This window comes from Bos indicus, chromosome 23, assembly GCF_029378745.1.
Source record: "Bos indicus isolate NIAB-ARS_2022 breed Sahiwal x Tharparkar chromosome 23, NIAB-ARS_B.indTharparkar_mat_pri_1.0, whole genome shotgun sequence".
Taxonomy (NCBI): domain Eukaryota; kingdom Metazoa; phylum Chordata; class Mammalia; order Artiodactyla; family Bovidae; genus Bos; species Bos indicus.
This window is the reverse complement of record NC_091782.1, coordinates 11,426,922-11,440,380: the sequence shown is the minus strand read 5'-3', so window position 1 is coordinate 11,440,380 and position 13,459 is coordinate 11,426,922. Positions and strand designations below refer to the sequence as shown.

At 40.3% G+C, this 13,459-nt stretch overlaps 1 protein-coding gene across 9 annotated transcripts in view; it reads left to right on the top strand.

Moving 5' to 3' along the window:
• Positions 1-13,459, top strand: part of SLC26A8 (solute carrier family 26 member 8) — an 88,938-nt gene that overhangs the window by 30,073 nt on the left and 45,406 nt on the right. For 7 of the 9 annotated variants that reach the window (XM_019985716.2, XM_070777416.1, XM_019985715.2 and 4 more), the window contains 2 exons: positions 7,539-7,703; positions 8,394-8,543. The exons of 1 other annotated variant lie outside the window; for it this stretch is intronic. In XM_019985716.2, the coding sequence (XP_019841275.2) occupies positions 7,539-7,703; positions 8,394-8,543 (315 nt within the window). The remainder of the gene's footprint in view (positions 1-7,538; positions 7,704-8,393; positions 8,544-13,459) is intronic. One more of the 9 variants, XM_019985717.2, reaches the window with a different exon arrangement.

The following is a 13,459-nucleotide window of genomic DNA, read 5'->3' as shown; positions in this document are numbered from 1 at the left end:
TCCTGAAAGCAGTGAGAGAAACACTTTACCTTCAGGGAGAAAATAATTTAAATGACAGCAGATTTCTTATCCAAAACCATGGAGAGCAGAAGGAAATTGCACAATATTCTTTCATTTGCTGAAAGAACTATTAATCCAAAAATCATTGTTGTTGTTCAGTTGTGTCTGACTGCAGCACACCAGACTTCCCTGTCCTTCACCACCTCCCAGAGCTGCTCAAACTCATATCCATTGAGTCAGTGATGCCATCCAACCATCTTGTCGTCTGTCATCCCCTTCTCCTGCCTTCAATCTTTCCCAGCATCAGGGTCTTTTCTAACGAGTTGGCCCTTTGCATCAGGTGGCCAAGGTATTGGAGCTTCAGCTTCAGCATCAGTCCTTCCAATGAATATTCAGGATTGATTTCCTTTAGGATGGACTGGTTTGATTTCCTTGCAGTCCTAGGCACTCTCAAGAGTCTTCTCCAACACCAAAGTTCAAAAGCATCAATTCTTCGACACTGAAGTCTTCTATATGGTCCAACTCTCACATCCATACATGCCTACTGGAAAAACCATAGCTTTGACTAGATGGACCTTTGTTGGCAAAGTAATGTCTCTGCTTTTTAATTGTTATCTAGGTTTGTCATAGCTTTTCTTCCAAGGAGCAAGTGTCATGGCTGCAGTCACCATCTGCAGTGATTTTAGAGCCCAAGAAAGTAAAGTCTGTCACTGTTTCCATTGTTTGCCCATCTATTTACCATGAAGTGATGGGACTGGATGCCATGATCTTATTTTATTTGAATTTTGAGTTTTAAGCCAGCTTTTCACTCTTGTCTTTCACCTTCATCAAGAGGTTCTTTAGTTCCTCTTCGCTTTCTGCCATAAGAGTGGTGTCATCTGCTATCTGAGGTTATTGATATTTTTTCCTGGCAATCTTGATTCCAGCTTGTGCTTCATCCAGCCCAGCATTTCTGTAAATAGCCTTCAAGAATGAAGGAGAAATCGAGATATATGAAGAAAACTAAGAGAATTTATCACCAGCAAGACCTACCCTAAAAGAATGGCTAAAAGAAGTTCTCTAAACAGAAGGGAAATGATAAAAGAAGGCATCTTGGAACATTGACTAGGAAGAAAGAACAATGGAAAAGGGAAAACATGGATAGATATGGTAGTTTTCTTTGTCTTCTTAAGTTTTCTAAATTATGCTCAATGGTTGAAGTAAAAATTACACCACTGATGTGGTTCAAAATGCATATGGAAGAAATATTTAAAACAATTCTTTTATAAACAAACATATTGGGAAGTAAATTTTCTATAATTTGTTCAAACTGGTAAAATGTTTATACCAGTAGACTGTGATAAGTTATGTATATATAATGTAATACCTAGGACAACCACTTCAAAACCTATACACTCAAAAATGCTACAGATAAATCAAAATGAAATTCTAAAAAAGTTCAAGTAATGTGTGAAATCAGAAAAAATAAAAGATGAAAAATAGAGCAAACAGAAAAATGGCAGACTTAACCCTTAACATATCAACATTTACATTAAAGAAATTAACTAAATATTTAGAAATATGCTGTCTGCAAGAAACAACAAAAATAATAATTAGGTTGACAATTAAAAAAAGGGAAAGATATATCATGCAAATATTAAAGGAAAGCAGGATTGACTGTATTAATAACAGATAAAGTATACTTCAGAGCCAAGAAAATTACCAGAGGTGGAGAAGGACAGCACATAATAATAAAAGGCTTGCTCTTCCAAGAGGATGTAGCAGACCTACATATGTATGCAACAAACAACAGAGCCCCAAAATATGTGCAGCAAAAATGGATATAACTGGAATGGAGAAACAGACAGATCAGTTCAGTTCAGTTGCTCAGTCGTGTCCGACTCTTTGCCACCCCATGAATCGCAGCACACCAGGCCTCCCTGTCCATCACCAGCTCCCGGAGTTCACTCAGACTCACATCCATTGAGTCAGTGATGCCATCCAGCCATCTCATCCTCTGTCGTCCCCTTCTCCTCCTGCCCCCAATCCCTCCCAGCATCAGAGTCTTTTGCAATGAGTCAACTCTTTGCATGAGGTGGCCAAAGTACTGGAGTTTCAGCTTTAGCATTATTCCTTCCAAAGAAATCCCACTGCTGATCTCCTTCAGAATGGACTGGTTGGATCTCCTTGCAGTCCAAGGGACTCTCAAGAGTCTTCTCCAACACCACAGTTCAAAAGCATCAATTCTTTGGCGCTCAGCCTTCTTCACAGTCCAACTCTCACGTCCATACATGACCACTGGAAAAACCATAGCCTTGACTATATGAACCTTTGTTGGCAAAGTAATGTCTCTGCTTTTGAATATGCTATCTAGGTTGGTCATAACTTTTCTTCCAAGGAGTAAGGGTCTTTTAATTTCATGGCTGTAATCACCATCTGCAGTGATTTTGGAGCCCAAAAAAATAAAGTCTGACACTGTTTCCCCATCTATTTCCCATGAAGTGATGGGACTGGATGCCATGATCTTTGTTTTCTGAATGTTGAGCTTTAAGCCAACTTTTTCACTCTCCACTTTCACTTTCATCAAGAGGCTTTTGAGTTCCTCTTCACTTTCTGCCATAAGGGTGGTGTCATCTGCATATCTGAGGTTATTGATATTTCTCCTGGCAATCTTGATTCCACAGCTCCTCTCCCAACAATTGATAGAACAACTGGACAGAAAATCAACAAGGATATAGTAACATTCAAAACATCAACAACACCGATAGGATTCGAGACGTTTATAGAACACTCCAACTAGTAACAGCAGAACACACATTCTTTTCAACAACCCATGGAACATACAGCAAGATAGACCACATCCTGGGCTATAAAACAAACATCAATAAGTTTAAAAGAATTGAAGTCAAACAGTGTGTTCTCTGACCACAGTGGAATCAAACTAGAACTCGATAACAAAAAGTTAACAGGAAGGTCTCCAAATTCCTGGACACTGAACAACACACTTCTAAACAATCCATAAGTCAGAGAGGAAGTTTCAAGGGAAACAAATACACTGAAGTAAATGAAAATAAAATGTACCAAAATTTCTGGCACACAGCTAAAGTGGTGCTGAAAAGGAAATTTATAGCACTAAAACGTATATAGTAGAATGAGGAAAAAGTCTCAGATTAATAATATAAGCTCCCTCCACAAGAATCTAGAAACATAAGAGCAAATTATACCCAAAATAAGCAGAAGGAAGGAAATAATAAAGAGGAAAAGTGAATGAAACTAAAAACTGGAAAGTTCACATACTGATGATTCCATTTATGTAAAATTCTTGAAGTGGCAAAATTATAGAAATGGAGAACAGATTAGTTGTTGCCAGGGACTAAAGATGAGTAGAGCTCAGAGGATGGTTGGAGGCAGAGATGGGAGGTGAGAGGCTGTAACAGGACAACAGGAGAGATCCTTGTGCTGACGGAATTATTTCTTATTTTGTCTGTATTTGATGTCACTGTCCTAGTTGTGGCATGTAGTATAGTTGTGCAAGATGGGGAAAACAGGATCTCTGCTTGCTTTTTTACAACTGCATGTCAACCTGCAATTATTTACAATAAAAAGTTTTAGAAAAGTCTGAACTAAATAATAACATCTAACGATTATTGCTGTGTGCTGTCAATGTTCAAAGCACTTTGCATGTCTTATCCTCATTTGGTCCTCACAACACCCCCCTGTATGAGGGTAGGTATTACTCTGTACTTATTTTAAGGAAACAAAGGTATAGAGAGGTTAAGTGAATTGCTGACGATAATGTAACCAGTAAGACCCCAAACTGGGATTCAGGCTGTTTGTCTGCCTCTAGAACCTGTGCACTGCTGCTGCTGCTGCTAAGTTGCTTCAGTCGTGTCCAAGTCTCTGCGACCCCATAGACGGCAGCCCACCAGGCTCCCCCATCCCTGGGATTCTCTGGGCAAGAACACTGGAGTGGGTTGCCATTTCCTTCTCCAATGCATGAAAGTGAAAAGTGAAAGTGAAGTCACTCAGTCTTGTCCAACTCTTAGCTAGATAATCTTAAAGTGCACACTAGTATTAACAAAAATGAAGAGTTCATGGTCAAAAGAATATGAAGTGGGGACTTTCCTGGCAGTCCAGTGGTTAAGAATCCATGCTTCCACCTCAGAGGGCATGGGTTCGATCCCTGGTCAGGAAACTAAGATCCTGCATGCCATGTGGCGTGTCCAAAAATAATTTTAAAAATATGAAGTAAAGGAATAGTTTTTAGCTGGGATGGAGTTGTCTGGGAAGGAAACAACCATTTATTAAACCTTTCCTTCATTCGCCAAACGTTTAGTACAGAACTTCCTCGACCTATGATGAGGTTACATACTGATAAACCCATTGTAATTTGAGAATACTGTAAGTTGAAAATACATTTAGTAAACCTAGCTTACCAAATATCATAGCCTAGCCTGGCTTATCTTAAACGTGCTCAGAACACTTACATTAGACTGTATTGGGCAAAATCATGTAACACAAAGCCTATTTTATAATAAAGTATTGGATATCTCGTGTAGTTTGTTGAATATAGTACTGAAAGCAATAAACAGAGTGGCTGTCTGAGTACAGGATAGTTCTTAGTGTATCTGTTGTTTCCCCTCATGTCTGTGTGGCCAGTAGAAGCTCTGGCTCACTGCCCCTGCCCAGCATCACAAAAGAGCATCATGCTGCACCCTAGCCCAGAAAAAAAAAATCAAAATTCAAAATACCATTTTTACCAATTGTGTAGTGATTTTACACCATTGTAAAATCAAAATTAAAACTATTCGAACCATTGTAATTTGGGAAATGTCTCTACCTGTTTTCAATAAGGATGACAGAGATAGGTTTCATGTCACAGACCAGTTCTGACTGATTGACAGTGATGTCTAGAAAATTATGTTAACACCAGATTCTGAGGCCACATCACAGCTGGGCAAGGAAGAGTTCTATGGTTCATTATAGATATTTGCCATTTACAAGGTTGAAGGAAGGGATAGCATGAAGAATGAGTGATATAGGGACTTCCCTGGTAGCGCAGTGGTTAAGAATCCATCTTGCAATGCAGGGGACACAGGTTTGGACCTCTGGTCGAGGAACTAAGATTCCCACATGCCATGGAGCAACTAAGCCCTCAGCCACAACTGAGCCTGCACGCCACAAATAGAGTCCTTGCGCCTCAACAAAAGATCCTCCATGACACAAGGAAGGTCCTGAGCGCCGCAAGGAAGACCCAAGGCAGCCCCTCCAAAAAAGAGAATGAGTGATACATATGTTTGCGTCTGCCACTGTTTTCAGATTTGAGCTAAGAGTTTTACATGTATTCTGTCATGTAATCCATACAAAACACTCACGTTGGGTATTGTTCATTTCATAGACAAGGGAACTGAGGTTCGGAGAGTTTAAGAAACTTGTCCAAACGCACTCAGTACCACACTTTCTGAAGGAGAGAAGTGTTATTGAGCTCTTTTTACAATTTGTATTTATTTATTGACTGCACTGGGTCTTTGTTGCAGCCCGCGGGCTTTCTCTAATTGTGCAAAGCAGGGGGGGCTACTCTAGTTGCAGTGCGTGGGCTTCTCATTATGGTGGCTACTCTTGTTGCAGAGCAGAGGCTCCAGGGACCGCCAGCTCAGTGGTTGAGGCACACAGGTCCAGCTGTGGAGTTCTCCTGGAGCAGGGATCAAACCTGTGTCCCCTGCATTGGCAGGCAGATTCTCAGCACTGGACCACCAGGGAAGTCCTATTGAGCTCTCGAAAGAGATGATAAACCTGGGCTGGCAGAGAGGGAAGAGGGGTTTGGGCATAAGCACAGAAGAAATTAGTCAGTCACACAAAAGACAGGAAACAGATTGGCCTGACTAGAGTCAAGGAGCACTCTGGGCAGTAATGACTGGAGATCAAGGGAGACAAAGTGCTCAACTAACTGAAAGCTTTGAAACAAAACGCTCCTAAAGCTAATAGATTTGTTCCTCCAAGTTTGTCTTCTGAGAGTTCCTAGTGCAGCGGAATATGAAGCAGTGACAAGAGAGGGTTTCAAGACTTGGCTTTTCTTTCCCCATCTTCTTCACTGGTCTGTCATTTTTCTTAACCTCCCCTCTGAAGAGGATTGGAGCTCGCCCTCTAGCCATAATTTCCCACTTTTTTTTAATTATAAAAGATGAACAAGTATATTGCAAAAATCTCTAATAATAAAAGAGTATATAAATTACAAAATATTGCCCGTAACCTTTAATCAACCATTCCCCAAAGGCAACTTCTGTTAATAACTTGGCATCTATCCTTTTAAATCCTTTGCTTGTATATTACATACCATTTAAAAAATACATTTACATACATATGCTGTATTTTACGTGTATTTATATTTAATCCTAAAGACATAAATTCAGTTTAATTGTTCTTCATAAACATCAAAGGCCCAAATGTTTAAGCTGGAGCCCAGGTTGTTTTAATATTTTCCTTTGCGAAAAGCTGCATTCCTCATAGGGATGTTAACATGTCATGGGGAGGGCTATCAAAGGTTCCACTGGGGCTTCCCTGGTGGCTCAGTGATGAAGAATCTGCCTGCCATTGCAGGAGACATAGGTTCAATCCCTGACCCAGGAAGATCCCACATGCTGCAGAGCAGCTGAGCCCGTGCACCACAACTGTTGGGTCTGTGCTCTAGAGCCTGGGAGCTGCAACTGCTGAGGCCCAGGCACTCTAGAGCCTGTAATTGGCAGCAAGAGAAGCCGTCTCAGTGAGAAGCCCTCGCACTGCAGCTAGAGAAAAGCCCACGCAGCAGCTAAGACCCAGCACACACAAAAATAAATAAACAAACAAAAAGTATTTTTAAAGAAGATTTTAGTGAAAAGGACTTTAAAAAAGCCAAGTCTTCTTCTGATCACTTTGTCACTGATTACCGCACATCCACAAGATCAGTAGATTCTAGGGTAAGAACATTGGCTTACATCCTCATGAAGAAAGAAAGGAGTGTGGTCTTACATTTGTAAGGGAGCCTCTGAATCAATACCAAGGATCTGCTTTTAGCTCATCAATTTCAGTTGATTAGGGAAAGAGAAATGAGTTATCAAAGGGGATTTCCCTGATGGCCCTCTGGTAAATAATCCGCCTGCCGATGCAAGGGACACAAATTTGATCCCCGATCCAAGAAGATTCCACATGCCATGGGGCAGCTAAACCTGGGCACCAACAACAACTGAGCCTGACTACTGTGGGCCTGTGTGCCACAGCTGCCGAAGCCTGTACACACAGAGCCCGTGCTCCACACCGAGAGAAGCCACTGCAGTGAGAAGCCCACGCACTGCAACTAGAGTAACCTCCACTCGCCACACCTAGAGAAAGCCTGTGCACAGCAGCAAAGACCCAGCACAGCTCTCCCCACCCCCAGTTTTTTAAGTTAAAAGAAAATTATTAAAGGGGCCTAAGCTAACTTTTTTTTGTTGGAACCTTTGGAGATGGCCTAATGGGTTGCCATTGCTGGTTTGATGACATTCCTCCTCACTCTGGTTTTCTTTTCCATCTGAACCCCCCCACAGCTGTCTATGGGCATGTTAGGTTTTGGCTTCATTGTCGCTTACATTCCGGAGGCTGCAATTAGTGCTTACCTGGCTGCCACAGCCCTGCACGTTATGCTATCCCAGTTGACCTGCATCTTCGGAATTATGATCAGTTACAATTCTGGTCCCATCGCCTTCTTCTACGTGAGTAATTTCTACCCTCACCCAGAGTAACAGATGCTCCTCCCCTTGCCTCCAAAAAGAAGTAGGCCCAAGTGGAGAGACTCTTGCATAGGCGGCTGGGTCAAGAGAGTCCTAGAAGTAATTTCACCTCTTCTAGATTTACAGTCTTGATTAATTGCAGGTGCCAGTTGTACCATGTTCTCAGTTCCATTAATCATTTCACCCCCAGCCTTTTAAACTAACACAATTTATGTTAAAATTTGGTCTTTTAGATAACTGTATCTATCATAATTCTTCCCATCATGTAACTCATAACAGACATGTATCCTAAAACATCTTAAGAATATAAAATGCAAAGTTGTCCCTGAATGCAACAATGGCCCAGAAGTCAAGTGAAACACACATGGTCTGGGCAAATTGATAAAGAGTAGGCTAATAACAGAACTCCTGGGTCCTTTCCATTACACTGAAACACCGAAAGTGTATTCTCTTCTTGTTGGACATTATTGTCTTCTAATGTATCTTTTCCAACTTAAAAAATTATATATCCACCTACTTGCTCTCCCTGTTCTAGTCATGCTCATAAAGATCTCTATGCACAGCAACCTTGCCCAGGGACTTCTGTTTGAACTGATTTAGAAAGTGTCATTTTCTAGATTAAGGCAATTATTACATCCTTTCCTAAGCCTCTGTAATTTTGTTTTCTTTCAGAACATAATTAACTACTGTTTAGGTCTCCCTAAAGCTAATTCCACCAGCATCTTACTATTTCTAACCGCTATGGTTGCTCTGAGAATCAACAAATGTATCAGAATTTCCTTCAATCAGTACCCCATTGAATTTCCCATGGAAGTGTTTCTGGTAGGTGTCTTTTTGCTTTTGTTTTGTTAAGTTAATTTCTATTGGAGTATAGTTGCTTTACAGTGTTCTGTTAGTTTCTGCTGTACAGCAAAGTGAATCAGTTATACATATGCATATTAATATATTCCCTCTTTTTAAGATTTCCTTCCCATTTAGGTCACCACGGGGCACTGAGTAGAATTCCCTGTGCAATACAGTAGGTCCTTATTACTGGTCTGTTGTATCCATGGTAGTGTATATAAGTCAATCCCAATACCCAAATTCATCCCACCCTTTCCCCCTCTTGGTATCCCTATGTTTGTTCTCTACACGTGTGTCTCTATTTCTGCTTTGCAAATAAGTTCATCTGTACCATTTTTCTAGATTCCAATATAAGCGATATTATATGATATTTGGTTTTCTCTTTCTGATTTACTTTACTCTGTGTGACAATCTCTAGATCCATCCATGTCTTTGCAGATGGCACTATTTTGTTCCTTTTTATGGCTGGGTAATATTCCATTCTATATATTGTTCTTCAGTCACTCAGTCATGTCCAGTCTTTGCGACCCCATGGACTGCAGCACACCAGGCTTCCCTGTCCTTCACCATCTCCCAAAGCTTGCTCAAACTCATGTCCATTAAATCAGTGATGCCATCCAACCATCTCGTCCTCTGTCATTCCCTTCTCCTCCTGCCTTCAATCTTTCCCAGCATGAGGGTCTTTTCCAATGACTCAACTCTTCGAATCAGGTAGGCAAAGCATTGGAACTTCAGCTTCAGCATTGGTACTTCCAATGAATTTTCAGAATTGATTTCCTTTAGAATTGACTGGTTTGATCTCTTTGCAGTCCAAGGGACTCTCAAGAGTCTTCTCCAACACCACAGTTCAAAAGCATCAGTTCTTTGGTGCTCAGCCTTCTATACGGTCCAACTCTCACATCCATACATGCCTACTGGAAAAGCCATAGCTTTGACTATACAGACCTTTGTTGGCAAAGTGATGTCTCTGATTTTTAATATGCTGTCTAGGTTGGTCATAACTTTTCTTCCAAGGAGCAAGTGTCTTTTAATTTCATGGCTGCAGTCACCATCTGCAGTGATTTTGGAACCCAAGAAAATAGAATCTGTCACTGTTTCCATTGTTTCCCCATCTATTTGCCATGAAGTGATGGGACTGGATGCCATGATCTTAGTTTTTGAATGTTGAGTTGTAAGCCAGCTTTTTCACTCTCCTTTTCCACCTTTATCAAGAGGCTCTTTAGCTCCTCTTCACTTTCTGCCATAAGGGTTGTATCATCTGCATATCTGAGATTATTGATATTTCTCCTGGAAATCTTGATTCCAGGTTGTGCTTCATCCAGCCCAGCATTTCTCATGGTGTACTCTGCATATAAAGTTAAATAAGCAGGATGACAGTATACAGCCTTGATGTACTCCTTCCCAATTTTGAACCAGTCTGTTGTTCCACGTCTGGTTCTAACTGCTGCTTCTTGACCTGCATACAGGTTTCTCAGGAGGCAGGTAGGGTCGTTTGGTATTCCCATCTCTTAAAGAGTTTTCCACAGTTTGTTGTGATCCACATAGTCCAAAGCTTTAGTGTAGTCAATGAGCAGAAGTAGATGTTTTTCTAGAATCCTCTTGCTTTTTTTATGATCCAGCAGATGTTGGCAATTTGATCTCTGGTTCCTCTGCCTTTTCTAAATCGAGCTTGAACATCTGGAAGTTCTCGGTTCATGTACTGTTGAAGCCTGGCTTGGAGAATTTTGAGCATTACTTTGCTAGCGTGTGAAATGAGCGCAATTGTGGGGTAGTTTGAGCATTCTTTGGCATTGCCTTTCTTTGGGATTGGAATGAAAACTGACCTTTTCCAGTCCTGTGGCCACTGCTGACTGAGTTTTCCAAATTTGCTGGCATACTGAGTGCAGCACTGTCACAGCCTCGTCGTTTAGGATTTGAAATAGCTCAGCTGGAATTCCATCACCTCCACTAGCTTTGTTTGTAGTGATGCTTCCTAAGGCCCACTTGACTTCGCACTCCAGGATGTCTGACTCTGGGTGAGTGATCACACCATTGTGGTTATATGGTTCATTAAGATCTCTTTTGTATAGTTCTTCTGTGTATTCTTGCCTCCTCTTCATATCTTCTGCTTCTTTTAGGTCCATACCGTTTCTGTCCTTTTTTGTGCCCATCTTTGCGTGAAATGCCCCCTTTGTATCTCTCATTTTCTTGAAGAGATCTCTAATCTTTCCCATTCTATTGTTTTCCACTATTTCTTTGCATTGATCACTGAGGGAGGCTTTCTTATCTCTCCTTGCAGAATATTCTTTGAAACTTTGCTTTCAGATGAGTATACCTTACATGTATCACATTTTCTTTCTCTGTTCCTTTGTTGATGGACATTTAGGTTACTTCCGTGTCCTGGCTATTGTAAATAGTGCTGCAGTGAACATTGGAATGCAAGTGTCTTTTTGAATTATAGTTTTCTCTGGCTATTTGCCCAGAAATGGGGTTTCTGGGTCATATGCTACCCAGTAGAATGGTAGTTCTAGTTTTTTGAGGAACCTCCGTACTGTTTTCAATAGTGGTTGTACCAGATTACATTCCCATCAGCAGTGTAGGAGGGTTCCCTTTCTCCACATTCTCTCCAGCATGTACTGTTTGTAGATTTTTTGATGATGTCCATTCTGACCAGATGAGGTGATACTTCTTTATAGTATTGACTTGCATTTCTCTAATAATCAGTCGTGTTCAGCATCCTTTCATGTGCCTTTTGACCATCTGTGTGTCTTTGGAGAAGTGTCCATTTAGGTTTTCCTCCCATTTTTTCATTGGGTTATTTGTTTTTTCGATACTGAGCTGCATTAGTTGTTAGTTTATTTTGGAGATTAATCTCTTGTCAGTTACTTCTTTTGCAAATATTTTCTCCCATGCTGAGGGTTGTCTTTTTGTTTTGTTTGTGGTTTCCTTTGTTGTGCAAAAGCTTTTCAGTTTAAGTCTCATTTATTTTTGTTTTTATTTTCATTACTCTAGGATGTAAGTCAAAAAAGATCTTGCTGCAATTTGTGCCAAAAAGTGTTCTGCCTATGCTTTTTCTCTAAGAGTTTTATAGTGTCCAGCCTTATGCTATAGTGTACAGCCTTATAGTTTTTTAATTCATTTTGAGTTTATTTTTGTGTATGGTATTATAGAGTGTTCTAATTTCATTCTTTTACATGTGCTGTCCAGTTTTCCCAGCACCACTTATTAAAGAGGCTGGCTCTTGGGGGAGAATGAATACATGTATAAGTATGGCTGAATCCCGTTACTGTTCACCTGAAACTATTAAATAACAAGTTTGTATATTCTTGCTTCCTTTGTCATAGATTAGGTGACCATAGGTACTTGGGTTTACCTCTGGGCTTTCTATCCTGTTCCATGTATCTGTATTTCTGTCTTTATGCCAGTACCACACTGTCGTGATTACTGTAGCTTTGTAGTACAGTCTGAAGTCAGGGAGTCTGATTCCTCCACCTCCATTTTTCTTTCTCAAAATTGCTGTGACTGGTTGTAGTCTTTTATGTTTCCACACAAATTAATAGGGATTGCATTGAATCTGTAGGTTGCTTCAGTTGTCTAGTCATTTTCACAATATTGATTCTTCCAGTCCAAGAACAGGGTATGTCTCTCAATCTGTTTGTGTTGTCTTTGATTTCTTTCATCAGTACCCTATAGTTTTCTGAATACAAGTCTTTTTGTCTCCTTAGGTAGATTTATTCCTAGGTATTTTATTCTTTTGTTGCAGTGATAAGTAGGATTGTTTTCTTAATTTCTTTTTCCAATCTTTTTTTGTTAGTGTATAAGAATATAGCAGATTTCTGTGTATTGATTTTGTGTCCTACAACTTTAACAAATGCATTGATAAGCTCTGGTAGTTCTCTGGAGGCCTCTTTAGGATTTTATATGTATAGTATTATGTCATCTGCAAAACAATGACAGGTTTACCTTTTTTCCAATCTGGATTCCTTTTATTTCTTTTTCTTCTCTGATTGCCATGACTAGGACTTCCAAAACTATGTTGAGTTATTATTACTTAGTGATAGTGATGAGAGTGGACATCCTTTTCTTGTTCCTAATCATAGAGGAAATGTTTTCAGTTTTTCACCAGAGAGAACAATATTTCCTGTGGGTTGTCATATATGGTTTTTATTATATTGAAGTAGGTTCCCTCTATATCCACTTTCTGGACAGTTTTTTTTTATCATAAATGGGTGTTGAATTTTGTCAAAAGCTTTTTCTACATCTATTGAGTTGATCATATGGTTTTTATTCTTCAATCTGTTAATATGGTGTGTCACATTGATTGATTTGCATATATTGAAGAATCCTTGCATCCCTGGGATAAATCCCACTTGATCATGGTGTATGGTCATTTTAATATTTTGTGGGATTCTGTTTGCTAGTATTTTGTTGAGGATTTTTGCATCTGTGTTCATGAGTGATTGTTGTTGTTGTGGTTCAGTCGCTCAGTTGTGTCCAACTCTTTGCGACCCCCATGGACTACAGCACACCAGGCTTCCCTGTCCTTCACCATCTCCCAGAGCTTGCTCAAACTCATGTCCATTAAATCAGTGATGCCATCCAACCATCTCATCCTCTGCCATTCCCTTCTCCTCCTGCCTTCAATCTTTCCCAGCATCAAGGTCTTTTCTAATGATTCAACTCTTCCTTCGAATCAGGTGGCCAAAGTATTGGAACTTCAGCTTCAGCATCAGTCCTTCCAATGACTATTCACGATTGATTTCCTTTAGGACTGACTGGTTAGATCTCCTTGCAGTCCCAGGGACTCTCAAGAGTCTTCTCCAACACCACAGTTCAAAAGCATCAATTCCTTGGTGCTCAGCCTTCTATATGGTCCAACTCTCACATCCATACATGACTACTGGAAAACGCATAGC